The 27,256-nt window shown below is 51.0% G+C and overlaps 2 protein-coding genes across 4 annotated transcripts in view; one reads left to right on the forward strand and one right to left on the reverse strand.

Moving 5' to 3' along the window:
• Positions 1 to 27,256, forward strand: part of GATD1 (glutamine amidotransferase class 1 domain containing 1) — a 106,994-nt gene that overhangs the window by 39,557 nt on the left and 40,181 nt on the right. The gene's annotated exons all lie outside the window — the stretch shown is intronic.
• EPS8L2 (EPS8 signaling adaptor L2) overlaps positions 1 to 27,256 on the reverse strand; it is a 70,724-nt gene that overhangs the window by 8,140 nt on the left and 35,328 nt on the right. Inside the window, exons 1-15 of one of the 2 annotated variants that reach the window (XM_074586610.1) lie at positions 20,971 to 21,066; positions 20,456 to 20,520; positions 14,269 to 14,430; positions 13,242 to 13,391; positions 13,017 to 13,096; positions 12,741 to 12,880; positions 10,356 to 10,435; positions 9,734 to 9,860; positions 9,290 to 9,378; positions 7,060 to 7,134; positions 5,846 to 5,994; positions 5,538 to 5,664; positions 5,036 to 5,151; positions 1,217 to 1,328; positions 38 to 145 (exon numbers count right to left, since the gene is read on the reverse strand). In XM_074586610.1, coding sequence (XP_074442711.1) covers positions 38 to 145; positions 1,217 to 1,328; positions 5,036 to 5,151; positions 5,538 to 5,664; positions 5,846 to 5,994; positions 7,060 to 7,134; positions 9,290 to 9,378; positions 9,734 to 9,860; positions 10,356 to 10,435; positions 12,741 to 12,880; positions 13,017 to 13,096; positions 13,242 to 13,391; positions 14,269 to 14,430; positions 20,456 to 20,485 — 1,545 coding nt within the window. In that variant the 5' untranslated portion in view covers positions 20,486 to 20,520; positions 20,971 to 21,066. Of the gene's footprint in view, positions 1 to 37; positions 146 to 1,216; positions 1,329 to 5,035; positions 5,152 to 5,537; positions 5,665 to 5,845; positions 5,995 to 7,059; positions 7,135 to 9,289; positions 9,379 to 9,733; positions 9,861 to 10,355; positions 10,436 to 12,740; positions 12,881 to 13,016; positions 13,097 to 13,241; positions 13,392 to 14,268; positions 14,431 to 20,455; positions 20,521 to 20,970; positions 21,067 to 27,256 lie in introns of those variants that run through there. The other variant, XM_074586609.1, reaches the window with a different exon arrangement.

Consider the following 27,256-nt stretch of genomic DNA (forward strand, 5'->3'; position numbering starts at 1 on the left):
CTGCAGCCCGCTACCGGTTAAATATCAGACTACAGACCTGTTCGAGCTCTTCCAGTTTCACCACATCCAGGATGTTATAAGGGACGTAACCAGCCTGCCCGCTCCGGTTGAGCAGCTTCCACCACTGCTTATTATCTTCCAACACCTGAGAGCGGGGAAAAAAATAAATGTGCTAGTGAGAACATCAGATTTCTGGCATACGTAAACAGCAGATAGTTGAAATAAACCACACAGTAATGCGAAGTTGTCAGAATAACATAATTGAGGCCAGGAGCTGGCAAAGGGATCTATTGTGCTCATTGCAACGCAGGACTGAAGCCTTTCCTGAAAAGCATCAGAACTTGTCCTGCTGACAAACAGGAAAAACAGACCTGAAGAACTCATAGTTCCTACTTAACGTGCCTGTTTCTCCATCATTTTTATTTTTTTTTTTCAGTGACTGAGTTTGTGTTGTCTTTTTGCATTAAAAAAAAATAAAAAAATCAAGAGTGACTCCTGCCAAAAGGTGCCGGAGTGTTACCACATAACTTAGTTGCGTGTCACATCATAACACGTACCGGAATCACATCGTACCCATGATGTGGGAAGGAGATCGCCCGTTGCTGAGATATCTCCTCTTGCTCCTGCCCCCCTGCTCCTTTCAACGGGCTTGTTTTGACCCAGTACTGCGGGTTTTTTTATTTAGTTTGTGGGTTTTTTTAAGTAATCTTCCCAGAACGGAGGAGCTTTGCTGGCAAGATCCCCACACCCACTTCTCATTCTAGCTGCATTTTTGAACAGAAGTCTTTTTCTGGAGTCACAGATATGTTACAGTTAGTGCGTAGACCAAGTTGTGCCCATTCGCCAGCGGCTGACAGTGTTGTGGTAAGAGAAAGGTTATGAAAAAAGATGTTTTCAAAGAAAATAATTCCTTTGGGGAGGAGTGGTAGTAATGAACGCAGACCCGGCAAGGGGGTGAGCAGTGGACTACAGTCACTTGTTTTCCTTCCTCCGCGTTGCTAATGAGGATGTGACTGATGAGTTTCAGCTGAGCAAATGACCCGATGCATACAGCCTGCTCCGGCTCAGATGTCAAGCTTTAGATTTGAGCAAAGCTTCAAGTAACTGCTCAGAAAACACCCAGCAAAAATGAGGTGGCACTTGCCCGTATCTGGAGACGTGTGCTGTTCCTGGAAAGGGGAGCAGGGCACACGCCTCCCCCAGCGCGCTCACGTACCTCCAGGATTTCATCCTTAAGCACTGAGAGTTCATTGGCATTTCGCGCGGTGAAATCGTAGCGGATTTTGGCATATCTCTTCGGCAGAGCCATTCCCTGGGCCTCAAAATTCCTGCAGGGGAAAAGAAGAATAGAGTCTTAATGGAGGCTCATCTAATAACTTGGGAAATACAGGTCCACTGGCAAAAGAGGAGTGACGAAAGCTTTGTGCCAGGGCAGGTAGAGAGACAATTATGTTGTGTGGGCAGCGTCTCTTTGCTACTCTGTTTTGGGGAAGATTTTCACTCCTCATATACCTGAAAAACCCTGTGTTTGGGGAAGAAAAAAAAAAAAAGTCTGCAGGGCTGCCTGGTGAGTGGCCTTAGTGGGGGACTGCGAGGCTGCTGCTTTCGGGGTGGGAGAAAAGACCTCCCCCGTCGGCTGCTGCTCTGCAGGGACTGGGGAGACTGACAAAGCACGAACAAAATGCTCTGATTGCACCTCCTGTGAAAAATGAGTGTGAAACCCTCACGTCCTGATAAGTGGAAACAACTGCCCCACAGGGCGAAGTGGGGGAGAAGCAGGAATCAGCAACCGGTGCTGGGGGAAAGGGTATTGAGAATGAGCGTAGGTAGAACTGCCTGGAAAGCTGGGGTTTTTCATCAGGCAACGAATGCTGAGCCGCTGAAACGGAATTCTGCGGGTTCTCAGGAAACGTGAGTTTGAGTGTTTCTATCCTAAAATATGTTTTGGGGGAGGGGGAATGTGTTTAAGTATTTTGATTGGGAATTTCTGACACGAGAGTATATGGCTTTTAATGTTGAACTGGCTTTTCATTTGGAGAGAGAGACAAAGTAAATACGGTAGGCTGTCAAATATGGAAAATGGTGAAAATGTGGAATGAAAGATTCCCTTTGACCCAAGCTGAAATGGTTTATTTTTTCATAGTTTTTTTTTTTTTGCCTGGCTTAGGAAAACTTTGCAGGTCTCGTCTTTTTGTTCTCTAGTTAAGATGGGTGTAGTGTTATTTTTTTAAATTCCAAAAATGTTTACAGTATGGAAAAACTGTCTAGCCTTGTGGTGTAAGGGCAGGTAGGGACTATTTTAATGCACCTTCTGTGGATCTTTCTGCTTACGAGTCGCAACCCGCGCAGCTCCGCGCTGCGGAGGGCCTCTGGGAGCCGTGCTCGCAGGGGGCATGTCGGCAGCGGGTCACGTTCTCCTCCAGCTTCCGCTGAGCTCTGCGTACCTCGGTGAAGCCAGTGCTTCCAGCAACTATGGCTTTTAGCCTGATGTGCTTCCGTTGCCGAGTTCTTGGGTTTGGTCAGTGATTTTTAATCTATGATCTGTGGAAACTGGGCTCGCCATGGACTGTTTCTGAGGCATCTGTAAAACCTGACTTTGAAAAGCAAGCTCATTATGCTTAGTTTCAATTCATTTTACTGTCTTCATTAGATAGCTTTTGGTGGTCTGAAAAAGGTCGAAACCGCTGAACCAGTGGTTTGATATCGTGCCTATGGCTGTAGCATTGTCTTTAGTTGGCTTGATTTGGGACAACTCAACTCTTGGTTTAGTTACGGTCACGCGCGGTATAGAAATTGTAAATCTGCAGTGAGGGACTGCTCGGAGCAGACTCTCGGACAAAATGAATCCACCAGTCCAGAAAGGGAGTGGTGACCTTAGGCAGTAGTGCCTTGAAGGCAGGGAGGGGGAGGAAAGCCAAGTTAGGTAGAAATTACTTCTTCTGGAATGCTACGAAAGGTAAATGAATCATGAGGAAGGAGATGAGGGCTGGAGGAGTTTGAAGCTAATGTGCGCTGTGCATGCACCTGGATTTTACCCAAGTGACCTTTGCTGATTGTTGTAATACTGCCTGGGGCTTTCATGACACTTCTCTGCAGCCAGAAGCCCTGGCATAAATAACAACACTGATGCATGGGTATTTTTGTTAATAAAGGGTCTCTTGGCTAGCAAACTAGTTCAAACTACTCTGAAAAAAGTATGAGTCTAGCAAGAAATATGTCTGTCCCAGGACTCTGATCTTGGCAAACGTCTGGGCAGACTTAGCCGAGGTCTGCTCTGGACTGCAGAAGGCATCTAAGCACATTCTCTATTTCAGCATCTGCTTCAGTGCTGTTAACTTTGATGTTTTTTTCTTCAATGTTATCCGTAAGGAAAACTTGCTGCTGGCAGTCAGGTAGGTAAAAAGGCACACCGCCTAGCCCAGGAGAAAAGAGATTCTCATCCACTCTTCCCTGAGCTCACGCTGTAGTTTGGGTGGCGTCGCAGGGAAACGGTCACCTTGGTAAAAACACACACTCTTAATTTGTGTCCCGGGACTCGATGCGACTATTTACAATTTGCCTGTGCTGAGACTAACAGATGAAAATGTTTCCTTCTGCGTGTTACCTACCAGTCACTAAAGATGGACTTAAATGTTCTCGTGTAAACTAAGTTCTCCTTGTTTTTCATCACCTCACTGAGAAAAATGGGATCGGAGAAGAGAATTTGTTACCGTTATTCTTTCCCTACTCAACACTGCATCTGTACTGTTTCATGCTTCCCACCAGGGCCTTTGATGGGGTGAATGGGAAGAATTAGTTATTTTGCTGATATAAATGGATTTAAGGTATTTTGCTGTGAATTTGAACTTTTTAGTAGTAGTAGAGCTTATAAAACTTCTAGATTAGAACATAAACCCACAAAAAACCAGTCTGGCTCGAAGGTTGTTTTTTTTTCCCCCAGTTCAGCGTTGGCTTCAGCAAAGTGCACGGTTAAGTGCTTTGCTGGGTCTGGCCTTCCAGTCTGTGATCACTGCAAAGCAGAGGATGGCAGAGAACTCGCTCACAATTTGGGGAGAGTTTGTTGAAATTTGGAGATCTTGGGGAAAATTCCAAAGGCGTAAGCCCATGTTAACAACCAAGCAGATGAAAAAAAATTCTAAATTTTGAACCCAAAGTACTTTCATAAAGATGTTATACCACTGAGTAACTGGTGATAGAAAGCTAGCAGCAGGGCAGAGCGTTTGGTTAAATTGCGAGAGCTGTTTTTCCCTTGGAAAAAAAGCCTGAGGCAAAGGGGTGGCTGGTTCTGGGTTGGGAACTTTCCGAGACTCCTGAAGAAAGGGGAGGTTTTGTCCCCATTTTCTGGATTTATCTCATTAAGAAGAGTTGTCTGAAATCAGTGCCCTGTCAGATTCCTGATGGAGAGATGGGCAAGACCATCTCTTTATTCAGCCTCTAATAAATGTTTTCCCCTTTGGTTGTGGCTGAAAGCCAAAGGAGGAGCTGCTGCCTCCAGTGAAGCAAAAGGACGCTGTCTCAGTGTTCTCCGTGCAGTGCTGCCGGCCTCAGGCTGCTCTTTCCCAGGGCTGTGTTTTTCAACAGCGGAAAGCTCGCCTGTGCTCGTGCCGTCGCACAGATTCCTCCTATAAGCAGTTCTTTCCCTGCAAGCTCTTCTGGCTTCAGAATGAATGGAGAGATGCTAACTTCTCTAAACGTATGGGGAGCAAAAGTGCAGCGCAGCATCGTTGGCACACGATCCTTGACATCGCTTTGTTGGGCTGCTGCTGTGAAACAGGACATACTGAGTGACTGTATTTTTTGCCTCTTGTGGTGGAAAACACGTGTAACCCATTTCCTTGTAGACCTGCGGCTGATTAAAAAGCAGACAGTGTTCACATGAATAATCCCTCGTCTGATCTTTGAGTTCTCTTGATCTTGTGAACGAGTCTGAATTAATAACGGCAGGGAGTTATCTACCGGGATGCCAGAACGCCCTGGTGCCGAGATGTGCTGCAGCGCGTGTTTATGAGGTTACGAGGTGGTGCCGATACGTTACCTATTTACATGCTGAGTTACGTTCTGTTTAAAGGCATCCACAGCTTGTGTCTGATCGGCGGCCTGGCCGCGCTTGAGCGAGGAGTTACGGTAAGGATATCCATTGGCTGAGGAGAGCTGGAAAGGTAAAAATGAAGTCAGTGCTATCAGGAAAGTGGAAGAAAGCTGTATCGGAGAAAAGGAGAGTGAGTGGTGGGTGAATGGTGGCCTGGAAGCTTCTGGTCACGATGAGGTGCACACCAAAGAAACAGGCAAACCTATATCCGTGGGGCTCAGCTAAGGGATAGTATCCTATTTCCTGTTGATCAGGAGGTGAGGCTGATTATTGTTGCCCTTTTTTGGCCTTATTTTCTTTCCACATTTAACTGGAGTGACCAGATCCAACCGAGTTTTGAGCTGACTGCTTGTTACACACCACTGCAAACTCCACAGATCCGTCTCCCGCTCTGAAAAAGGGGAAGGGAGAGGGAAAAGGAGAGGATGACCGGGGGCACAGGACTGACCTCTTCTTGCAAGTGTCCGATGTCTATTTCCCAGGGAGCTCCGCGGAAGATTTCTATGGGTGGTTCCCAGCCGTTGCGGAATTTGGGGATGTAGGTGGGGATATTTGCTTCTCGGGGCCATTCAGCTCTAGGACGTGAAGCAGGGAATATGCAGTGAGATTCACAAGGAATTTGTCTCTGAAAGCGTGTCGGGCAGAAGCGGGGGCATCAGGGCACCCTTGACCCTCTGACGTGGCTATAACATAAGCGTCCCGTCTGCCTTGCTCAAGAGCTTGGGCAGCCTGGTGAGGTGGCAGCTCTGTCCTCACCTGGATCTGGTCCATGCCTCTCCCAGGGAGTCCCAGAGGTTTATCTCTTTTGGTGTCAGGTGTCCTTTGAGGAAATCTGTGGTGTCTTTAGAAAGGAGTGGGCTGACAACAGACCTGGCAAGCTCAGGGCCGCCACAGCTATTGATGATCTGGATTACGCACAAACACACACAAATATAAGACATTGTGCAGGAAATGTTCAAAATCTCAAACCAGCACGTGCACAAAGGAACAGAAATCAAAGATGGAAAAAATCAGTGGCTCTGATCTTTTGAAGTCTGTGTGGCTGCCTGCTCCAAAGGAAGCCGGTGTAGCCTCCGTGGTGACTGCCTCTAGATCCAGGCTAAGACTAAGGCCATTGGACTTGCACTTCCAAAGTTCTCCTCTATGCCTTCATATGTAAGGCTGAGGTTTCACAGCACACATGAACTAAATGAATGGTTTGCTGCCCTTTCAAAGGCATGCTGTATTCCCTCAGCATCCCCTTATTATCCTTGCACTGCACTAATAGTACTTGACTGGCAGATTTTATTGAGAAAAAGCAAATAGGCAAGTAAGGCATAGCGTTCCTAAGTTCTCCAAGGTATAAGATGAAAGCCGGAGGGCAAGCCTTCATGCCAAGGGATGGCCTGACTCCGGTTGGCAGCAGCTAATCCTTAGAGCAGCTCAGTTGTCTCACAAAATATCAGCTTAAATCTTTGAAGCAGACCGGACACCTTGGAGGAACACATGAGTTGTTCTGTTGGAGCCAAAGCCGGGTCTGCTCTAAAAATTAGCCATTGTTAGAGACAGGCTACATCGCAAGCGGGCACTTTAAAAAATGGAAAACCACTTGATGTTTCTGTGTCCCTTCTGGCTTCTTTTTCAAGCTGGGATTTCTGCTTCCTATTTGCAGTGCAAATATTGAGCCGTGCTCGCTTGCAGGCGAGATCAGGCGGATTCCCAACGGGAACCATAGCTGGCTTGCACTTGGGTTCACAGTAAGCCTTTCTTCGTGGGGTGGAAGGATTCTTATTTGCTAGGGTTTGTGTATTTACTGCAAGCTGGAAAGTGGATCAGAGGCCAGAAACTAGACTTCTAGACTTTACTGAGAAAGCTTCAGGCAGTTGTGAGCCGGCTTCTAACTCTCCTGCGTAATCTAGCTGCCTCTAAGTGTGAAAGCAACATTAGAAATAAGAAGCGAGTTCATAGTGAAACCCGTGAATACGATTTACCAGTTCCAGTGGCCCAAATAGGAAATGCACCAACTCGGAAGCGCTGGGGTTCTGGATGTGCTTTCTCAGCTTGGCCTGAAAAGAGAAAGGAAACCCACTTTAACCCCAACCTGATTTTTTTTTCCCCTGCTCTTTTCTGTCACATGGAGGGGTTGTTGCTGACTGATACTTGCTGTAGTTACTAACACAGCCTAAAAACTAAGGAAACTTTAAACAGTGCACCTGAAATCAGGGAAGAGGAGTGATTGGGGAGTAGGAATCATTCCATTTGAGATCTCTTCTTGTGCCCATTTCTAAGGGTGTTGAATTTCAGGACTGTTAAAATCAGTCCCTTTGAAGCTATTTTGGGCAGAAGCAGAAAACCTTGGCTCGTTTTGATCGTCGTAGCAAGGAAGGGCCAGGCCTATTGCTTCTGACTCTTGCAAAGTTGAAAATCCCCCTAGTTCCCAGGAATGAAAACAACAGAGCAAGTGTTTTGCGGGGTCCCTTGGTGAATTGCTGACAAGGAAAAATCTCCATCAAGGTCTTGCCTGCGGCACTTGGAGCTGCTCTGGCCACTGAAATGCGCGGTATTCGGAGTGGACTGTGGTGGGATGGAGGAGCAAACGCTTTGGATTACTTTAGTGTAAGGATTATATTTCATTAACAGCAATTAGCTAAGATGTGGTGAGAAACCACTTGAGTTTGTGCCTCCTTTCAGCTCTTTCATGTGTCCTGTGCTACTGGCATCGCTGCAATGGAAAACAGGCTCCCTCCTCCCTACCGAAATGCAAAGCATCTTAAATGCTGGTGATGAAACATTAATGTGGAGTGGAAAGTGTGAAATAACTGGTGGCAACAAGGTGACTAAATGAAATGGCGCTTCAGAAGGACTCTGCAGCCAGGTGGCACGTGAGAGCGGTGCTGGGGCAGGCATGGCCGTGCCCTGCCACGCGTTGCCCGCTCTCCTTACTTGCCCCTGGCCTCTTACTGGGAGATCAGCTGCTCTCGGTGGGTTTGTGGCTACTCAGGCAGCAAAGTCCAGGGCCCGGGTGCAGGGAGGGCTTGGGCCCGTGAATGGATTTCCTACGCGTTGTCTCCTGCGCTGCTGAGCTCGGGGGCTGCGAGCCAGAGCATTTGCCCCGACCCACGCTTGGGGCTGCACAGTTGGCAGTGGCCAGGGTAAGACACCGACTCCTGCGTCAGCGGTCGGAAAGGCCGGGGATGCAACAGCCGGGCTGGGATTTCTTTACGCTTGGAGAATCCTGAGCTTCAGGGAAGCTAACGTCCTGCCGGGGGCCTGTGGCGCAGCCTCGGCGCGTGCTCGATGGGTTTGTGTGAGAGCAGCGATTGCCAGCCAGAGCTGACGCCTCCAACACTCAGTTCTGGTCCTGAGCAGGCAAAAATCTACGTATATTTGCTTCTGAAAGAAGAGGCTGGAGCTTGATGTCCTGCATTAAGGGTGTTTACAACCTCTGTGGTTTCCTTACTGATAACTTCTCAGGAAGGATCTCGGTAGGCTGTGTTCGCTGGGCAAGTTTGGTCAGGACTGACAGAATTTCCTTCTGGCTCGTTACCCTCCTGGTCTCACAGACTTCACTAAGCGACCAGCAGCTCTGGGAACATCTTTATGCTCCTGCTTTCCATCCCCTTCTTAAGACCAGGGGAGAAAGAGGAGCCAGGAACATCAGGGTAACGTTATTGTTAACCAGAGACTTCCCAGGCCCCTGGCCGAGGCAGCTTTACAGCTGCTCTGTAGACAGAATTGGATGAGAACAATTTAATTTTTTTAAAATTTTTTATACTCCGTTTTATACTTTGTAGGGATAACAAGGACTAGAGCTCTCAGAAAACTACCCAGGCTTCTAAAGGCCACAAGCAGAAGTGAATACCTAGAGCGGGGATGTCTATAAAAGCCTTCGCACCACTATCAGCAAGGTGGGCACAGCAGCTCTTGGCTCTCTAAGCTCACAGCTCCACGAATGCTTTAAGTCAGGACTGCGTCTGAAAAGAGACGCGGGTGTTGCATGGCTGCCCAGTCCCATCCTGGACTTCGCCCTTCTGGTTTCATTGGCCTGAGAAACCTGCACAAGCCTGACACGATGTTTTCTGGATTCTGAAGAACCTGGAGTTCACACCTTTGTCCCTCGGTAGTGTTTTTTGTTCAAATTTCGCTTTAAATGCTTATTAGTGTGATATATGGGAAAAAGCCCTGTCCCTGCATGGGATGAAAATACCCTCTGTGTCTCACCAAGAGGTTAAAAGCCAGTTTGGTTTTCTGGAAGCAGTCGATGAACTCGGCCTCACTTGGGGGTCTTGCTCGAAGCGTCAGCATGCCCTCTGTTACGAGAAGGTGGAGAGAAAGACACTTTAATTAGAACATCCCTTTTCAGGAAAGTTTCGTCTTGCTAGCATGCAGAAGACACAGCAATAATGGGTCTTGAGACTAGAATTACTGAAAATCAAGGGTTCGAGAAAAGCCAAAAGTCTTTCTCTGTTTTGGAGGCTTCGTGAGGGTCTGTGTGCTCTACAAGAGGTCCCCATGGACCAGCAGCACCTTCCAAACTGGTGTCGCTGCTGTTGGGTCCATAGCCATGCTGCTGCATCAACCTGGCCTTGCTGGGGTGTAAGCTGACACCCCAACCTTCAACCGTGCCTCGGCGTTCCCCGTTTTGTTCCAGCTGCTGCGCTGTACCTGCTGGCCCTTTCTTCTTGTTCTTCTTCCCTTTCTTCCTTTGGTTGAGCTGTTTGAATGCCTCTGCAGCCTTCTGAAGCCTGGCGACAAACACTTCGATGTCATCCAGAGTGCAGTTGAGGATTTGCTGTGAGGACAGAAATGCAAGAAACCGTGGTGAAAGAGAGTCCAAACCGCACGCGGCTGGGAAGCCCGAATCCCAGAGCGTGCCGCCCTGGGCCTGCCTCGTTTCCTGGAAGAACGCACAGGAATGGGGAATCCAGGCATGAAATTAAGCTGAATTCATCGCTTTCCAAGCACAAAGCCATGCCCGGTTGTGTGCCGGATTTATCAATGTGAGAAGTGACCCCTGCTAACGGACCTGTGGAAAATAACCCCAAGATGGGACAGTGGGCTGGGGAGGAGCAGACCTTCTGAAATCAGCAGAGCTACCTCGGGTCGAAGGAGGCTGCGACTGACCCAGTGGTGGAGCTTTGCTTCTGTTCCCCTTTATGAACGGTAGATATCGGTTTAACAATGACTAGACTACGCGTAAAACGTCTGCTCACGGAGGAGCCTTGCTTCCTTCCTCTCTCGTCCCTCTCCTCCTGCCCGTTTACTGTGTATTGTTCTTGTTACCAACCGTTTCTTTTTCAATCTTCTGTGCTAAGATGGCTCGGGACTCTTCATGGTCGTGGGAGCTGGAGCCTCGTCGTTCGTAGTCTGCAAACAAGGGAGGGAGAGAAAAATATCTTTACTATCAGAGGTTGAAAATCGGCTCCATTAAACGCAGGGACCCATGGGAGGGTAACTCCCAGCGTGGTTGTTTGCTCTGGGTTATGAGAGCACCTCAGGAGAACCGCAAAGAGCAGGAGGTGATCAAAGTTGCCGATTAAATCTTCCAAGGTCACAGCACCTTCCTGCCAACCCTCCGTGTCGATACGCTGCCTGTTTTCAAGGGCTCTGAGCAACCTGGGCTGGTGGGAGGTGTCCCTGCCCAGGGCAGGGGGGTTGGAACTGGATGATCTTTAAGGTCCCTTCCAACCCAAACCAGTCTGTGATTGATTCTATAAGCGGTGGATGAATGGTGACGAGCGGCCAGGTGCCGGCTCCGGGCAGAGACCTGCACGCCCTGGTCTGCAGGTGCCGTGAGTCACTAACTCCTTTGCCTTTGATCCATCTAAGCCGATTTATGGCTGCGGAGGAGCTGCAGAGCCACCGCACGCGCTGCAGAGCGCTCCACGTGTGTGTGAAGTGCGATTAGGGTAACTCCCACCCTCCTCCTAACCCCCAGCTCTCCGCAGGAGCCTTCCTTGTCCCCGAGGTACCGCTTTAACTAAATGGTAGTTGAGAAAGAGGGGGGAAAAAAAATAAAAATAAGAACGGGAAGTGAATGATACTATCGCTTGCTGGAAAGCAGCCTGCCAGGAATTCCGCATGACTGATGTTTAGGCAGGCCTGTGCACAAATCAGCATTTTTGGGCAAATGCATGTGTAGTCTCTCAAGTGTTTTCAATGGGTATTAAAAAAAAAAAATCCTCCTGCAATAAAAAAAAAAAACAACCACAGGCACCTCCCAGCTTCCAGGAGATGGACCCTCAGCGAGGGGGTGACATTTCAGCGTGAGCAATTACTGGGTGTCCTCTTGTGAAAAGAATGGCGTGTCGGATCGGCGCGTTGGGGTTTGGAAGGGCCAGCGCGGCAGGTGGTCGGGCAGCAGGACTTACTAAGTGCGAGAACTGGGGAGGCAGCTTTGGCAAAGGACCGTGAAAAATGTAGATCATCTTTTAAGTGTTAAAATGAGGTGATTAGTTTTGACAGGCCTTGTAGAAAAAGCAACAAGGCGTGCTTCAAAGGAGAAGCGATCGCAGCAAACACGCATCGTTCAAGGCTTTCTCCTGTCACCTGCTCTCGTGCCAGGGGATCCAGAAATCCTGCCTGGATAAGTGCCCAGCTCTGCTGATGTAAGCACGGACTTAAAGCTTTATCCTGGGAAGGGCAGAGCTAAGGGTGGCCGTTTCATTAAAAACGGCTGTGCGTCAGAATAGAGATGTTTATACATGGTCCAGCTCCGAAATATAGATCTTATTTTCATTATGCAAAAAACCAGACCTGAAATAGGCTCTCCATTCAGGAGGCCAGAGCAGCTCCTTGGCTTCAGATCCCAGCCCGGAATAATGAGTGTTTTCTCTCCTCAGCTGGTGTTTGGAGTTTCTGATAGTATCCTGATTACGTGTTTTCCTTGAACCTAGAAACTCATCCTAAGAGAAGCCTAAAAGAGGCTTACGGTTTGCTCGTCACTTTAGTCAGTTTGAGCTGTTGTCAGAGAAAGAGCTTATTTCTGTCATCGGGAGCTTATTTCTGTTACTTCTTTCTCCAAAAAGAAAGACAAGTTTTTCCAAGCCAGCTCAGATGGGCTGAAGCCGGGATGGTTTTGGAACGAGAGTTGAGATTAGCACATGAGAGAGATGAGCTCAGGTCTGCGTTTCCCCACTCAACTCCAGGAGAATTCATGCAAACCGCGTGATTTCTGAGGGCGGAATCTCAGCTCCTGTGAGGTCAGCAGAGCCAGGAATTTCCCTTTCTGACCCGCTCTGTCTTGCCTGTACGTTTTAAGACTGCCCGCGCCTGATCCCATCTTCATGTGATTGCTCAGTTTTATGAGGGGCTTTCACCTCTTTTTGGGAGTTTCAGTATCCCCCAAATACAGGTGTCGTTACAAGGAGTTTCTAGGAGCTTTGATTTATTGAGCTGCCATTGAGCAGATGCCCGCTGCTAGCCCAGTGGGTACAAATGTTTGCCGCGACACAGTTTTTAAGCATTTGTAAAGCACAGACAGAGATGCAACAAATTGTTGTGCCTTTGGTACGTGTCTGTGTTTCACTATAACACTGTGAAAAAACCACTGGGCTTCCCTGTGCTCCAGCACTACAGGGCCTGGGGTGACCACAGGCTGTCTCGGGAGGCTGGCTGTCCAGGCTGACGAGTCCCCCAGCCCCGGGACAGACTTGCTGAGTGCTCCCAGTACCTGGATCGTGCTGGGAAGGGGGTGCCACCCGGTTCCTGTTCATCCCTGAGCCTCGCATGTCGTGCTGGATCGGGATGGGAGCTGGCCCTTGCGGTGGTGGGAGGATGGATTGTCTCTGCTTGATCTTTTCTTGGTTTGCTCTGCAAGGGAAACAACGCAGAACGACACCGTCAGTGGCTGCTGGTCCTGTTTCTGAGAGACTGCTGGGCAAATGCACCGTTATAAGTATTTATTATTTTTTTTTTTTTAGTGCCAGCTGTACCCTGCAGTACTTACTTGAGTGTCTGCGGCCGTATCTTCTTCCCTTGCTTGTAGTCTGCCAGGGCACTTTCTATGTCCTCGTGAACCATCTCCGCCTCAAAGATAAAACAGGGATGTTTTTAAGGGCTTTGCTGTGGAAAGGATTAAGGGCTCTGAGTGGGCGAAGGAAGAAGGGACTGGCAGACAGCTAGGAGCGTATTTTGTTCTCTGTTTCACACCAGTGAGGAGAGCTCTGCTCACCTCCACCTCGTCGCAGTTGAAGAAGTGGATGTCAGGTTTGTGCTGCTCCGAATCCTGGCACACCAGGAGGAGGATGGAGGAATAGCGCATCTGATTGAGCACCGTTTGGCAGTGCTGGACTGTCGGCAGAGGGAAGTCCTCCAGCTCCTCCTGGAAGAGAAAGAGGAAGGGGTCAGGCCATGGGGAGCTATTGAACTGAGGGGGAATGGTCCTGCGTATGGACTCCCTGTTTGAGGAGAGAGACCTGGCAGAGCTGGTGGTTTGCTGGGCTCTTCAGAGATACACGTCGAGGTTTGCAGAGGGGCAGTGGTTTAGCAGAGAGGTGGATGGCAAACGGAGGTGAACTCTTGCCCTCCTTTGAGCCCTGAATATGGGGCCCAGCGTGAGACTTCAATAATGTGAGCTTTGTTGCTCTCCATCATCTTTTTTGCTGGGCTCTACCTGCACCAGTACGCTTGTGGTGCATCCCAGGAGAGCAGTGGGAGGAAAGATACTCTCTTTGAGGGGCTTGCCCTCCCGCTGTCTCCTTGGATGACCTAATATTGGGCTAATATTCTTCAGTTTCATTGCTACAGCCAAGGCAGCACCATCCCTCTCCCCGCATCTGGCTGCTCCTTCCCCTCAGATTAGATGCCCCGTGTGCATGGACGTGTATCCCCCGTCCAAATGGGGCACTGTTCTCAGGCAGGTGATCCTGCGTGTTATTTTAATGCGAGTAATATGTCTTTCCCTCTCTGATTACGCTTTATGCAGATCTCTGTGGACCTGTAAGTCTGCGTCGCTCCCACAGAAAGCAGTTTTGCTGTTGGCCTGGAGCACAGCTCAAGGTGTCTTTCACCTGGAGTATCTGTGTCTGGAGCTGTGAATAAATCATCCCACGCCTACCCGTCTTTTGAATTAGAGTCAGCCAGCCCCCGCGCACCCAGGAGTGGATTTTGGTAGTGATTCGCCCTTGTTTGGGTTCCTTAGAAATGGCCCCGCACCCCACGCGTCAGCCTGTGGGTCGCTGTCGCAGAGCTCTGGGTACCTGCGACTCGCAGTCCAGCAAGCGGATGGACTTGTCGTTCACTTGCAGCAGCATCTCCTGCGTCCAGATCTTCTCTTTTGAGTTGAGCAAGATGAGTTTTCGAATAGCGTCGTCCACCGTCACGATGGACTCGCTCTTGTCCATGATGAACGTGGCCAAGTGCTGAAGTAGGGAGGAAAGGAGGAGAAAACGGGTGAAAAAGCTTCGATGGGTGTACCGTAAATCAGCAGTGAAACCACCTCTAAAGGTTTGAACTGTTTGTCTGCTCTTTAGAGCACGGGCATGAAAGAGTCACCGCAGAAAGCGTACGTTCTGGTGGTTTCTGGTTGTTAGTACCAGCCTGTCCGTAGTGGTGAAAGATCAGGGTTTCGTAACACAGCGAGGGTTTTCATAACGAGTTTCACCACTTGCATATTTATCTCATCATATGTCAATTCCAGCGGCCCTGGCTCTCGTCCAGCAGCGCGTGTTCGCAAACACTTTGTACACACGAGTTAGTGCCCTGGCTTTTCTGCAGCCGGCTTGGAAGTGTAAGTACGGTGGTTAAACTTCACGCGTAGCAGATCTCCCTGCGTGGAATTTGTTTCAGGCAAAAAGGTCACACAAGCCACGGGCAAATGTTAGTCCTCTGTGCCCAGGTGGGATCCACGCAACGTACGGGTCTCGGCCAGGTCTCCTGCCCCGGGTAATTCAAGAGGATTTTGCGTGGCGAAGCTCCCTGCTCTGCAAGACAGCTCCAACCTCGGCAGCCTTTTCATCCCCTCATGTTGCCTTCCCCCTAAAAGTACCCAAATCAGCCCTCACGGTAGTGAAAGTTGGTGTCACTGACTGTAAGAAAGGATTTTTTGCTACTTGCCTCTGTCCTGCACTGTGGCTTTGCTGGAGTACCCTGGCTTTCTGCCTATAAACCCAGCCCAGGGCTCTTCCCGCTACCAGCCTGGCTTCCATGTTCTCCTTCCCTCCTGTGCGTGTACTGGGGCTGGGACCAGCTCGGCTAAGGTGGTGACTTCCAGTGTACCGGATTCTCGTGCTTTGCCATCCCTGCTCCGCCTGTGTCCCGCAGCGTGTGGCCATCTGAGCCTCGCGCTTGGCACTCGCATTTACGGAGAGTTTGTGTCATCGAGCAGCACCTGCAGGTTTTGGGCTGCTGCCGGGTCGCTGTGCGAGGGGAATCACAGAATCAAAGGGTCGGAAGGGCCCTCTGGAGATCATCCCCTCCAGCCCCCTGCCAGAGCAGGGTCACCCAGAGCAGGTGGCACAGGATCGCGTCCAGGCGGGTTTGAATGTCTCCAGAGACGGAGACTCCCCCACCTCTCTGGGCAGCCTGTGCCAGGGCTCTGCCACCCTCACAGCAAAGAAGTTCCTCCTCCTGTTGAGATGGAACTTCCTATGGTCGGGAATGCGAGGCAGGACAGGGAGGCAGCTGCAGGAAGAAGTGTGTCACATCCAAATGGCGTGTGTACCTTCACCCCAGCAGTGGGTGAGGGTAATTTATTTATCTCCACTCTGATCAGCAGCCACTGCTCTCTGTGGATGGGGAGAAGGTGCATCTGCCAGCAGAGGGGACTGCGAGGCAGGAGAAGCCGGGAGCTTTGCCTGCTCGGAGCAGCCAGGCTGTTTTCTGCGCAGTTGTCCCTGTGCGAGTGACAGCACAGCCAGGCCACGTGTTCGGGTGACAACAGGGGAAGGGAAATAATTCGGGAAGGAAAAGGAAATGGTCCCGTTTCACCTCGTTCCCTCTGCTGTGTTCCCGGTGAGGAGAAGGGAAGGAGAACATGCCTGACTGGGAAAGCGGCTGAGGCTTTTCCCTGTTGTAACCAGCTTTCTCCAGGAGAGAAAGGCCAGAGGTTTTCAGGTGGGCAAGTTATAGGCCCGACCAACGCATCTGTGCCACAGCTGGTGCAAGGGCTCGTTGCCGGGAGGCTTATCGGGCCAGGTCCCAGCTCTTTCTCTCTTCCCTGGAATATCGACGGCCCATCCACCACCAGCATGACCCTCTCGCCCCACTTCCCCTGCTCAATAGCATCAGGGAAAATAATAGACTGCTGCTGAATCAGCTGTGGGTCAGCTGGAGAGCCATGGAGGAGATGAACCCTTCTGGCAGGGAGACCCAGGTACCGCAGGTAGAGCGGGTCCCTTACATGCGTTTGCTGTGGGTCTGGGGGCGTCAGTGGGGCAACCCCAGAAACGGTCCCGACGGGCGTTTAGAATTTGTGTGGACGGATGGTGGCACTGGAAACTGCTGCCTGGCTTTGGTGCACAAATCCTGCAGCCCGGTTCAAAGCAAGAACTGGACAAATGGGGTGCGTTTAAAGCAAGCCACGAATTGGGACGTGTGATTTGGAGAGGCTCTTTTCATCGCTAGTTCAGGGATGAGTTTTTCCTGCGTCTTCTCCCCCTGATCCCTTGTCTTTGTGCCTTCTCCCAGTCATCAGACATAACCTTTTTAGGGTTCAAGCAGTTTTTTTCTGGGGCTGACTCTTTGCTACAGCGGTGCCACATCAGGGGTCAGGGTCCGGCATGGCACAAAACCACTCTTTGTTCCAGAAGACTGGCAAGCAAGAGCCACACAACACAAGCAGAGGAGGAGAAATGGTGGGGGGAAAAAAATCTGTCTGTTCCCAGCAGCAGTTTGAGCTCATGAGCTGATTAAATAACCCCATGGGTGGTGTCCACAATTGGCACGTGCCTCGGAGGGCAATGGAGGAGGATGCGAGTGTTGCTTGGGAAGGGAAGTCCCTTTTTACTTGTAAAAGCCCAGGGGAGACGCAAAGCGGGACGCAGACTGCGAGGCAGCAAAAGCTGACCCTGCCCCAGCACCAGGCAGAGAACCAGCACCGTCCTGCAGTGGAAACAGGTCACGAAGGGACCTCGGAGAGGCTGTGAACGTTGGGGTCTGATAGAGACGAGATGGACCTAAGGAGGATCTGTGTACTCGGAGCACGGAGCCTTGGACGGCTGCGTTGCAACAACAGCTCTCTCCTGTGCTTCAGTAGGCTCCGGACAAGGGGGGTGCAGGGGGAAAGGCTCAGATTTAAAGCACTGGTAGCCCTGACGGGCAAAAAGGGCCGAATCTTTAAACGTGATGGTCGAGGGTGGGAATTAGGGGTGGAGAGGTTTTGTGGTGACCAATGTAGTATTAAGGTGCCTGTTGGATAATTCACAAAGCCTGGAAAGAGCAAGAGGAGGATAAACGCCGCAGGGTGCAAGACCCAGTCCTGTGTTCGTAAAGCAAAGGTATTGGGTGAGGCACTGTCTAAATAAAACTCCTGGCGGGTATTTGAGCTGAAAGGCGAGATTAGCCATGCAATCAGATATGAAAAGCATGCTCAGGTGTACGTTACTGTAATTGTAAAATAGTGCCCGAAAAGGTATTTGCAAAGTCAATATTATCTGTGCAGATGTGACAAACCCTCTCCTCTGCTTTCTGAGCAGTGAAGAGAACTGGTTTGTGCCTGATGACAGGCGTTCTTATCTGTGCTGTTATTTTAACTGCCAGGTTTACAATCTTCATAAATTCCTTTGTCGTTTACTGTTAAGTAAGTTTATTTTCATGGAGGGGAAGGCTACCTGTCTAACTCGGGCCCATTAGGACATTTTTTCTTTTGCATTTGCTTTAGATACTGGTGGGACGAGAGGGAGAGAAGCCTGCTACTGTCTTTGATTTAGCGCATGAAACCCCCTTTTCGTCCAGGTGGATGTTCAAATGCAGTAGCTCTTGTAAGACGGGCAATGACTCCATCCACTATTAAACTCTGATCAGCTTATAAATCACCTCAAAGGGTGTAAAATGCCTCTTGTGAGGAAACCTATTCCTGCCTCGCCGCCTGCCACTGAAATCCTGTTTGCTGTGGTCAAAGTTCAAGGCGTAGAGACTCACAAACGGGTGGCATATGGCATAATTAATGAAGAATTCATGTACGTGTCACGGTTTAAAGTCCCTTCTCTGCTTCCGTGAGTGACTTTGTTTGGTAGGAGTCACCGATGGGGATGGCTGGCAGGGCCACCGATGGGGCAGCCGGCCATCGAGTTAGTTTCTCTGACGCAGGGCCGCTTTCCAAACAAGCATTTTTAAAAGTCTGAATTTCTTTTTAAGCAACTGAACGGGCTCCTTTAATTCTAACCGTGTACTTAAGCTCTCTGCTGGTCTGGGGTCTTAAACCAGAGAAGAGAGGGCCCTCTCCACTAAACATGAACCTCGTAAAGTGGTGTTTTGGGTTTTTTTTTTTTTCCTTGCCTTGCCCAGTTTTCAGCGATGAATGGGCCAGCTGGCCTCTGATGGCACCTCGGCTCCCGTGGTGCGGGGGCCACTGGCCTGCACTGGCATGTTGTATTCCAGGAATCGCCGTGCCCGGCACGGCCAGGCTGGCTCCTCGTTTTTTAAGTGGATGTCTGTGACGCTGGGAGATGAATTTGGCTTAACGCCTGTCATGGTTGAAGGGTTTTGAATTACTTGAGAGGACGCAGCAGCTGAGGGAGGGCTGAAAGACGATAGTCGCTGTGGGTTCTGTTGTTTGGGCAGATGAGTTCCTGTAACCACGCTGGGGACCCTGGTTTTAACCTGTCTGTCGGCGCTGATGGAGGGGTGGCGCGAGGGACAACAGCTCCCACTACTCCCCTTAAATGCGGAGGAGGGACTGAGGACAGCGGCGTCTCTATTTCCTTGTACAGCGTTTCCCTTGTCTTTCTAACATGTGGGGTTTCCCCCCCATTCTCTCTCCAATTACCGAACGCTTTAATTTGCTGCATCTTGATTATTCAGAAAGGAAATAAATTTTTGATAAATGATGGTTTCGTATGCCATTTTCAATTTAAATTTAAAGAGGAAAAGAGGTCCCCGTGTAATTAAACTAACTTCATATTCGTTAATGATCATTTTTGCCCTCCCTTCTGGTCAGCTATTTCCCATCTGCAGGCTGTAACGGCATAAAGCGTCCAGCTGAAGGACTGGTTAGTGCTGGCTCCACAGCAAGTCCCCAAGACCTCCCAAGGACACGTCACGCCTCACAGCAAGAGGACGGAGTTGCTGACCGCAAAATGTCCCCAGACGCTGATCCCGGCTGCAGCCCAGCAAGGGAAAGGGGACAAGCCAGGAACTGCCAAGCCTTCGGTACGGGTCAGCACGCTGGGCGTGCGGAAGCAGCGACCCGTCTCCATTCCTCTCCCCATCCCCAAAGCAGTCTGTCTACATGGGTGTCTCCCCCCCTCTTCAGTTCAAAGAAACACGCGGGATCCAAGGGAGGGAGAGTTAAATGGTCAGGGAAGGCTTTTTGTCGCGCGCTGTGGGAGAAGCCGTCGAAGTCTGGACCCGGCTTTGTTAGGGGATTTGAGCACAATTCAGGGTTGTGCCATGGAAAGTCTTGTAGCCTTGTGGGAGGATCTGTCAGCTACAGCGGAGCCTGTTTGCTTGGACTTTCAAATAATGCCATACTATAGTGGAACAACTCCTGCTCTCCGAAGCAAGGGGTTGGAGAGGAGCAGCAGGGAAAGAAAAGATGGCAGGAGAGCTGGAACTGACTTTCGCCAGAGCAGGCAATATGTGAGAGAGAGAAAGGAGAGGGATCCGGTCCAGCCCGAAACCTCCGACTCATAGCAAGGAGTGGGGTCACTCTTGGGAGAGGAATTGTCTCAGGACTTGTGCTGCTCTTACAGCTCGCTGTCTCCTCAAAGCGTGGTGAAGAAATCACTGTGCTCCACCTACATACGCTCTTTACTCTCCTACCCTTTTGTGCTCGAAGGAATGGGATGAGAAGCCCGGATGACCCCAGGATCAGCAGCACGTTACATGTGATCGAGAGGACTTGGGTGGTCTCAGCCCCTGGGTCCGGGCTGGCAGGGCCGTGGTGACCCGCAGCTCAATCGCAGCCGATGGCCAAGTCTGACTGTGTCCCCCGCGGTTCGGGAGCGAGCAGCAGCGAGTGCGCCCAGCGGGGGGGGGAAGCTCAGGAGGCACGGTTATCTACGGGCATGGGGGAGCCAGGAACCCCAGAAAAAGAAATACGAAGTTTCAAGCAGCTTTGCTGTTTGCCTCTCCCAAGGCCTGAAGAGCAACACTTGCTTATCGTAAGGAGGTTCCAAACTCATCTTTGGCCTAACGAAGGTCCAGGACAAAGAAAACACTTCGCATTACCAGCATCTATCCCTGACCTTGGCCTTTCAGCCCCATTACGTTTCCTTTTGTACTCACCTGTACGTGGTACTGTGACGTCTCGTGCATAATGACATTGGAGTTGGAGTATTTTTTCCTTTGTTCTGCAAAAAAAAAAAAAAAAGAAGAAAACAAGCCTTCAGTGTAGGGGCTGTTTATCGGTACCTCAGGGTCTGAGAACTACAGCTGTCATGGATGGGGTGCTACAGTCCTTCTCATAGTCTCTGGGCCTCCAGCTTCAACCGGACTATTGGGAATGATAAGACATATTAACGATATTAACTTTTGTAACAAGGGTTGACAAATCGGGTGTGTAGGGGGTGCACGTTCCAGTTGTGTCCCTTAATGCTGCTGATAATTTGATTCCTGGAGGTCTGCACCATTTGTGGAGGAAATTAAACCTAATGTAAAGGAAAGCCCCAACCCGATCGCAACCAATGCCCAGGGAAGCGCTTGGAAGGGAGCTGGGGAGGTGAGGAGTGCCTTGAGCGGGCTGGCAGAAGGTGATGACGTGCACGCGGCAAGAAGAAAAAAAAAATCCAGCCACGACCCACCAGTTTGGACATAACAGCCCTTTGAATCGTTCTCCGGATGAAACTCTCTGCACTACTGTGACGTTTTCGGTTTCCTTTCCTGCGTTTCCCGGCCAGCCGCAGTAAAGCGCGGGCGTTACAGACGGGAAGGGCTGCAGGGATCAAGGCCGCCCAGCCAGAGCTTGCCTTTCTTGTACGGTATTTTTTTATGAGGCAACAAATCTTTACTTCCCGCCTTTCTTACTGGAAAGCGGCAATAAAGAGCAATTGGGGAAAAAATTGCTTGGAATTTCATGAGGCTCTTGATTATAATCCTGTGAGAATTTACTCTGACAGCTCTTACTCGCTGTTTAGTTGATTTTTGTCCAGGGATTCTGTATAAATACTTCGCTTGAACAGCAGAGGAGTAACGATCCAGGCGTGGAGTGATCTGGGAACGTCCAAACTGAAACCCTCTTCCTCGCCAGCAGAGGACATCCTCTGATCTCTGCTTTGCTTAGAAAATGCGATGGCAGTTTTATATGTTTCCGTCTTTCTTACGGCCTGTGTTAGAGTATCCCGTCCTCTCCAGCAACAGGGCGTTCCGTAACGCGGCCAGCATTAGGGCTCCTCGTGTTTTACAGACGTAGATACTAATCTTAGTTCAGTTGTGGTTTACTTCAAAGCTCCCTTTAATGCCTTCTCCGGGATGTTGGTTTCTCTCTTGTTTTCCCCTGTTCTTTGAACACGGAACATGTGGTCTCATTTAACAAATTTCACGTTAAAGAGGCTGACCCCTAGAAAACGCATGTTCTCGTAGGAACTCATTCAGTCGGTTTCTGAATTTTTTGGTGAAGTCGTACAAGACCCGGGTAGAAGTTCCTGAACTGTTTCTTTAGCTTGTATTTTTAGCAGCATGTTGCATTTTAGTTGAATAACGCTCCCCAAAGTCTTGAAAGAAATACCGGTAATATTTTTGATTGCTGAAAATTGAAGCTTTCCCTGTAATCAAAAGGTGACTCTCTTTTAATAAAAAAGATGGAAAATTGAAGATAAGCGTTTGTTTTTCAAAGTGTGGACAGTGAAACGAAGGGAATGTAAAGCGGAGCGAGGGCAGGGCAGTAACTGGAGGGGCTGGAGGTGGTACGGAGCTCTGGGAAGGGGCAGGGTCTGCTGGAGCAGTGACCGTCCTGTGATGCCTCTGTCTGCGTGGACGGGCCACGGGCAACCAGGGCTCTGTCTGTGATAATTTTAGGTGGTAATTATCACCCAAAGGTGATAAAAATGTGAGAAAGGGGGCAGCAGCCTAACAAAGGTGCTGGTGATGTAGCTCCTCCCTAGGGACACCACGGTTTGTTTGACTTTCCCTTTTGCTGTCCTCTGAAACTGCAAGTGTTTTGCATCCTTTTCGCTTGTTCGGCAGGACGAATACCGGCCTGTGCGCTGAGTTTCCCCCCGGTTTGCCTCTGTGCAAATCCTTTCCCTTCGGGGTAAATGGGCGCAGCTCAAGGGGCTGAAGGAGCTGGAGCGGTAGTTCTGGCTCTACCACTGCTGGTGTCTTGCCTTTTCTTTTTCTCTGTCCCTTGCCTAAAAGACAAATGACTGTTTCCTCTCTGCTGCTGCTGTTGTGCTGTTGAAGTCACTATGGCGGTTGTCTCCCCCTGTGAAGCGGTGTCTCGGTGCCCAATACGGCCAGACGTGGTGTCCCACAGCGTCGCCTTCCTGCTCTGGGTTGTGAGGCACAAGTTGCTTTGCAGACAGAGAAGCTCCCCAGCCCCGAGGAGTGGGCAACCTGGGCTCGCTGGGGGAAGTCAGCCGGGTTCTCCCCGTACCCTGGTCGCCCTCAGCAGGGCCAGGAGCAGGTTGTTGCCTGATGGGTGTGCATTGCCACCAAAGAAGGAAGAGTGATAGCTGGTCCGGGGCCGGTTTATCCCGTTTTGAGGGCACCAACATCGTTCCTAAACGGCCCTTCTCCTCCTCCTCTCCCTTGGTGTTCAGGCACAGCCTTGCTCCTGCCGGTGCCTGGATGCGGTGTTGCTGCCGGTGCAGGGGGCTGGCGGGGCAGGGACCACCCAGGGCAGCCCAAGGCACGTGCCAGGGCCCCTGCCTGCGGCTGACGAGGAAGGGAATTTTTCAGCCTGTGTCTGAGGAAGGAAGGATGGGGAGCAGGGAGCTGCCCTGGCCCCTCAGAAAGAAAAGAACAAAGACAAATAAGCTCATCCTTGGAGGAATTACCAGTCTCTGCACAAAGAGGGGAGCCTGAAGAGACTTGCGCCAGGAACACCCGGAGTGAGTGTGGGTGACAGGAGCGAGAACAAAGGCAACAGCACTCGGTCTGCTTTTGTGGTGTTTGCGCGTTTGTTAACGGACTCCTCACAAGCGTATCTTATCGCGGTTGCTGTGGGACGGTGGGCGGACTCCCGAGGCGCTGGTCGGGGCGAGGAGCTGGGTGCGCAGGGGAGGAGGGCAGGGCGCACGGGGCACGCACCTCCCCACCCTGCGGTCTCCCACCTTGGGTCTGTGCGTGGGATGAGGTCCCGCAAGTGGGACGGAGGGGTACAGGGCACCCACGGGAGGGAAAGCTGGCACGATCAACACACGTAGTGACTGTAGCAGTGCTGCTCTGACAGCCTTTTCCTTCTCTTCTGACTGTATCCCAGCAAAAATGGTCTCCGACCACTTCACCCCAAGAAAGTGCAGTCCCCTGGTTGCTCCCAAACCATGGAGTTATTTTCTACAAGATCTCCTGAGCCTGTCCTTTATGTCTTCTCCAAAGCTACCAGGAATCACCGAGACTCCTGCGAACGGACAACATCTCCAGCAGCTGCCTGCCCCTGCTGCGGCTCCACAGTAGCTCAGACCATGCATCCCGGCCCTCCCTGTCCCTGGGCTCGCTCGAGTCGACTTGTCCCACGGGGACAGCGGAGGGGTCAGTGGGCTGCAGCAATGGGATGGAGAAATGGGGGTCGGGATTGGAAAGGACGACGGTTCCTGAAGCTGGTGATAGTGATGGAGAAGGCGTGCCACTGAATTACAGCCCAGGTGCTGGCTGGGGGGTAACTTGTCATCTCTGATGCCCGTTCTCCTTTAAGCCTTGCATGCAGAAAGAGTGCTAGCAAGGAGTAAACGCAGTGAACGTTGTCCTGCTATGACAAGAGCAGAAAACAAACCCCAAAGCACCGGTTTGGAGCTTTAGCTTAGTCCTGGAGATGTCCTTGTATTGACTTCCCACCTGAATAGCTGTTATTCAAACCGCGGGCCGGTAGATCCTGCGCAAAGGATGGAGAAGCTGGCCTGAATCTGCTGCTTTCCCAGAGAATTGACAGGGGTTAAAATATCTTATAGGCACATGCCTCCTCGGCACCGATTGCCAGGATTTCTGCAAACGTCCTTCCTCGCAAGCGTGCATGCCCCTGCGTGTAATGTGCAGCTTCGTGTATGGATTTTTCCTGCTTAGAATGGGGTGGGATTTTGAGCCAAGCCATCCAGCCTCTGTCGACGCTCCTGTTTCGGGTCGCTTTGATTTAGCTCACACCTAATGGGAATTTGGGGTTTCTTCGGCTGTCCTAAAATCAGAGAGCTGGCGGGGAGGGCGGTTAAAAACTGGTTATGGCCAAACGAGTTCAAACCTCTCAGGTGTATTGGAAGCGTGCGGGTCTTTCGCGGTGTTTTCTTGCTGAGTGTCTGTCGGGCGCTCTCGCTCCCCGGACCTGCCCTGGCTTGGGCTGCGAAAGGCTGGTCGGACACACGGGGGCCTGGAGTCGGGATGCTGGGGCTTGGGGCACGTACGGGTTTGCCACGTGCTTTTGCTTGGGTTTCCACCTCGTTAGCGTGAACCTTTTCCCCTAGATCCCCCTTGCATCTCCGTTACGCTTTGAATTCTCCTCGGCTTCTGTGGAAGGAGGATGAGCATGTCCCTGAGCTCGGTGGCATTGCCAGCAGGTGTCTCTCCAGAACAAGCGCTGGCCCGAAGGGCTGCTTTCCTTGCGATTTAGCTTGGGGTTGTCACCCTTCTCCTTGGCCAGCAGAGAGGAGCTTTTAAATTGAGCTCCGCTTGGTACTTCTCCGAAGACGCAGGGCTGAGCGCCGGCAGCAAACCTGTCTGCGGCTGCAGGACGTGCTGGATGTACAGAGGCCGCCCAGAGACAAGGAACACGAAAAGAGACGCCGCCGCTTTTGTTCAGAGCCTGTCAGGGGTTGATAGAAGCTGATTTCTAATTTTAACACTTTTCTAGCGCTCTTTAAGCCCAAGGTGTGCCATCAGCTTGGCACCCGAGTACTTTGCACCTTGAATCTCCGTGCCTGAAAACACACAGCGCTGCACTTTGCCTCTGCGGCGAATTCCTGGTAGCCCTGAGGTGGCCGCTGCTCGCGGGCAGAACTGGTTTATGGGAGGGCACGCTGGCAGAGGCTCTCCTGGAGAATGCGGGTCTCCGAGCCCCTGCCTTTTACACCACCAGCACCGAGTCAGAGGTGGAACGAGGACAGTTCAGGGGGGAAAGACCTCAGACACCCAGCACAGCACCCTGCCCGGCCATTAGCTTCCAGCATGACCTTGAGTAAATTAATTAATATTTCGGCACAGCCGCTTCCCACCTTAGGCTCGCATTGAAGGGTCAATGGCATTTTCTGTTTGCTCCGTGTTTTTAATTGCAGTCTGCCCTACTTCAAATGTGGGGCAAGGTCTGGAGTAGGGCACACGGCAACACGCGCCGCAGGGATTCGGGTCTGGTGTGAGCAACTCTTTTTTTTTTTTTTTTTTTTTTTTTTTTTTTCTCTCGGTAACCTCAATTTCCTCCCCAAGCATTTCTCGTGTAAATAGATGACACTAATGGAAATGAGAACACCGCGTCTGTGTGGGATGGAGACAAACTTGGATTTTTAAGACATCCTGTCCCCTTCTTCTTAAAAAGGGAGTGGAAAAGGCTAAAGCGGTTGGTCTGGAAACAAAGAGTTTTTACATTCGGCCAGGCAAATGTCTCCAGCCCTGAAAGGAAGGGTGCAGAGCCGCGTCGGGAGCCGGTAGTCCCGGAGGAAGGGAAGCGTACTGGGGGGGACGTGGCTTCCAGCGGGAGGCTAGCGTAGGTCTGTGTTTCTGGCGGGAGAACAGCATACCGGGCTGCAGGCTGGCGTTGTGGCAGGAGAACCAGAGCGGCTTGCTGGTAGGAGAACAGCCCACGGAGCTGTAGCAATGGTCAGGGCTGTATCTGGTTGCTGCAGACTTTCTGGGGACCCTTCCGACGCTTTTGCCTCATCCTCCAAGCTCGGAGAAGCTACACGTGTCACGACCAGGGGAGATCTCGGCACGCACCTCTGAGAAAATGTCTGGAGAAGCCCTCGGAAGTCTTGGGGACCTGTCAGACCTCAGAGCTCTGCTCAGCCCCTGCTTCCCACCGCCTGCGCTCAGGGTTAAGTTCCCGTGGAAGGCCAAAGGCCCCTTTAGCCATTTGCAGCCTTTCCCAGCGACAGAGGCAAGCCCTGGGGCAGGGACACAATGCAGATGCCCCCCCTCTCTCGATTCTCCCTGGGCAGTTCTGTGTTACCTTTAAAAGTCACAGAACGAGAACAAAGTGCCTCTATTTTGCCTCAGGATGCCATTCCAGTGACGGCCCAGAGCGAGGAAGGGGGTGTTTCTGCACATTCTCTTCCCTGTCCCTTTCTTGGAGGTGTCTGCCTGTTCCTTCTGAAATCCCTCCTGTCTCCTTGGCTTCTACCTGGCCCCCACACCCATGGAAACTTTTATTTTTGTGTTTCCTCCTGGCATCCGCGAATATAACCACGGGGCCTGAAAACGGCCAGGCTTTCCGGGGACAGCAGGGGGCCAGAACGCTGAAATCTCCTTCCCTAGCGCTTAGTTTTAAACGCAGGAAGAATTAAAGATCCAGGCCGCGGACCGTTAAATAGTCAGTCTGAGGCGACGCCTATCTGAGAAGCGCGAGTGCTTTTAAAAAAAAAAAAAAAAAAAAAAAAGAGGGGTTTTTGGTTTGTTTACTTCGAAGCGACGTGGGGGAACATTGCAGGCCTTTCTGTGGCGGCATCACTATTTGCCTTCGCTTCAGTCCGCCTCTGGCTGTGCGGGGCTGGTCCGGCTGTGCCACGCACAGAGCAACGCCTGCAGGGGGGTCCCTGGCTGGTTGACCCTGCGGATCCTTTACGCTGGGCGAATGACCTCCCTTGGCCACAAAGGACTTGCGAAGACAGGTCGCTTGTCCTGGGTGGCTCCCACGCTGTCCTTTTGCAGCGCCCTGTCCTCTATCTGCTTAATTTTGTATGGATGAACGCTGGCACGTCAGCAGCGGTAGCTAATTCCTTCCCGGTTTATCTGACA

This window comes from Larus michahellis, chromosome 4 (assembly GCF_964199755.1).
Source record: "Larus michahellis chromosome 4, bLarMic1.1, whole genome shotgun sequence".
Taxonomy (NCBI): Eukaryota; Metazoa; Chordata; class Aves; order Charadriiformes; family Laridae; genus Larus; species Larus michahellis.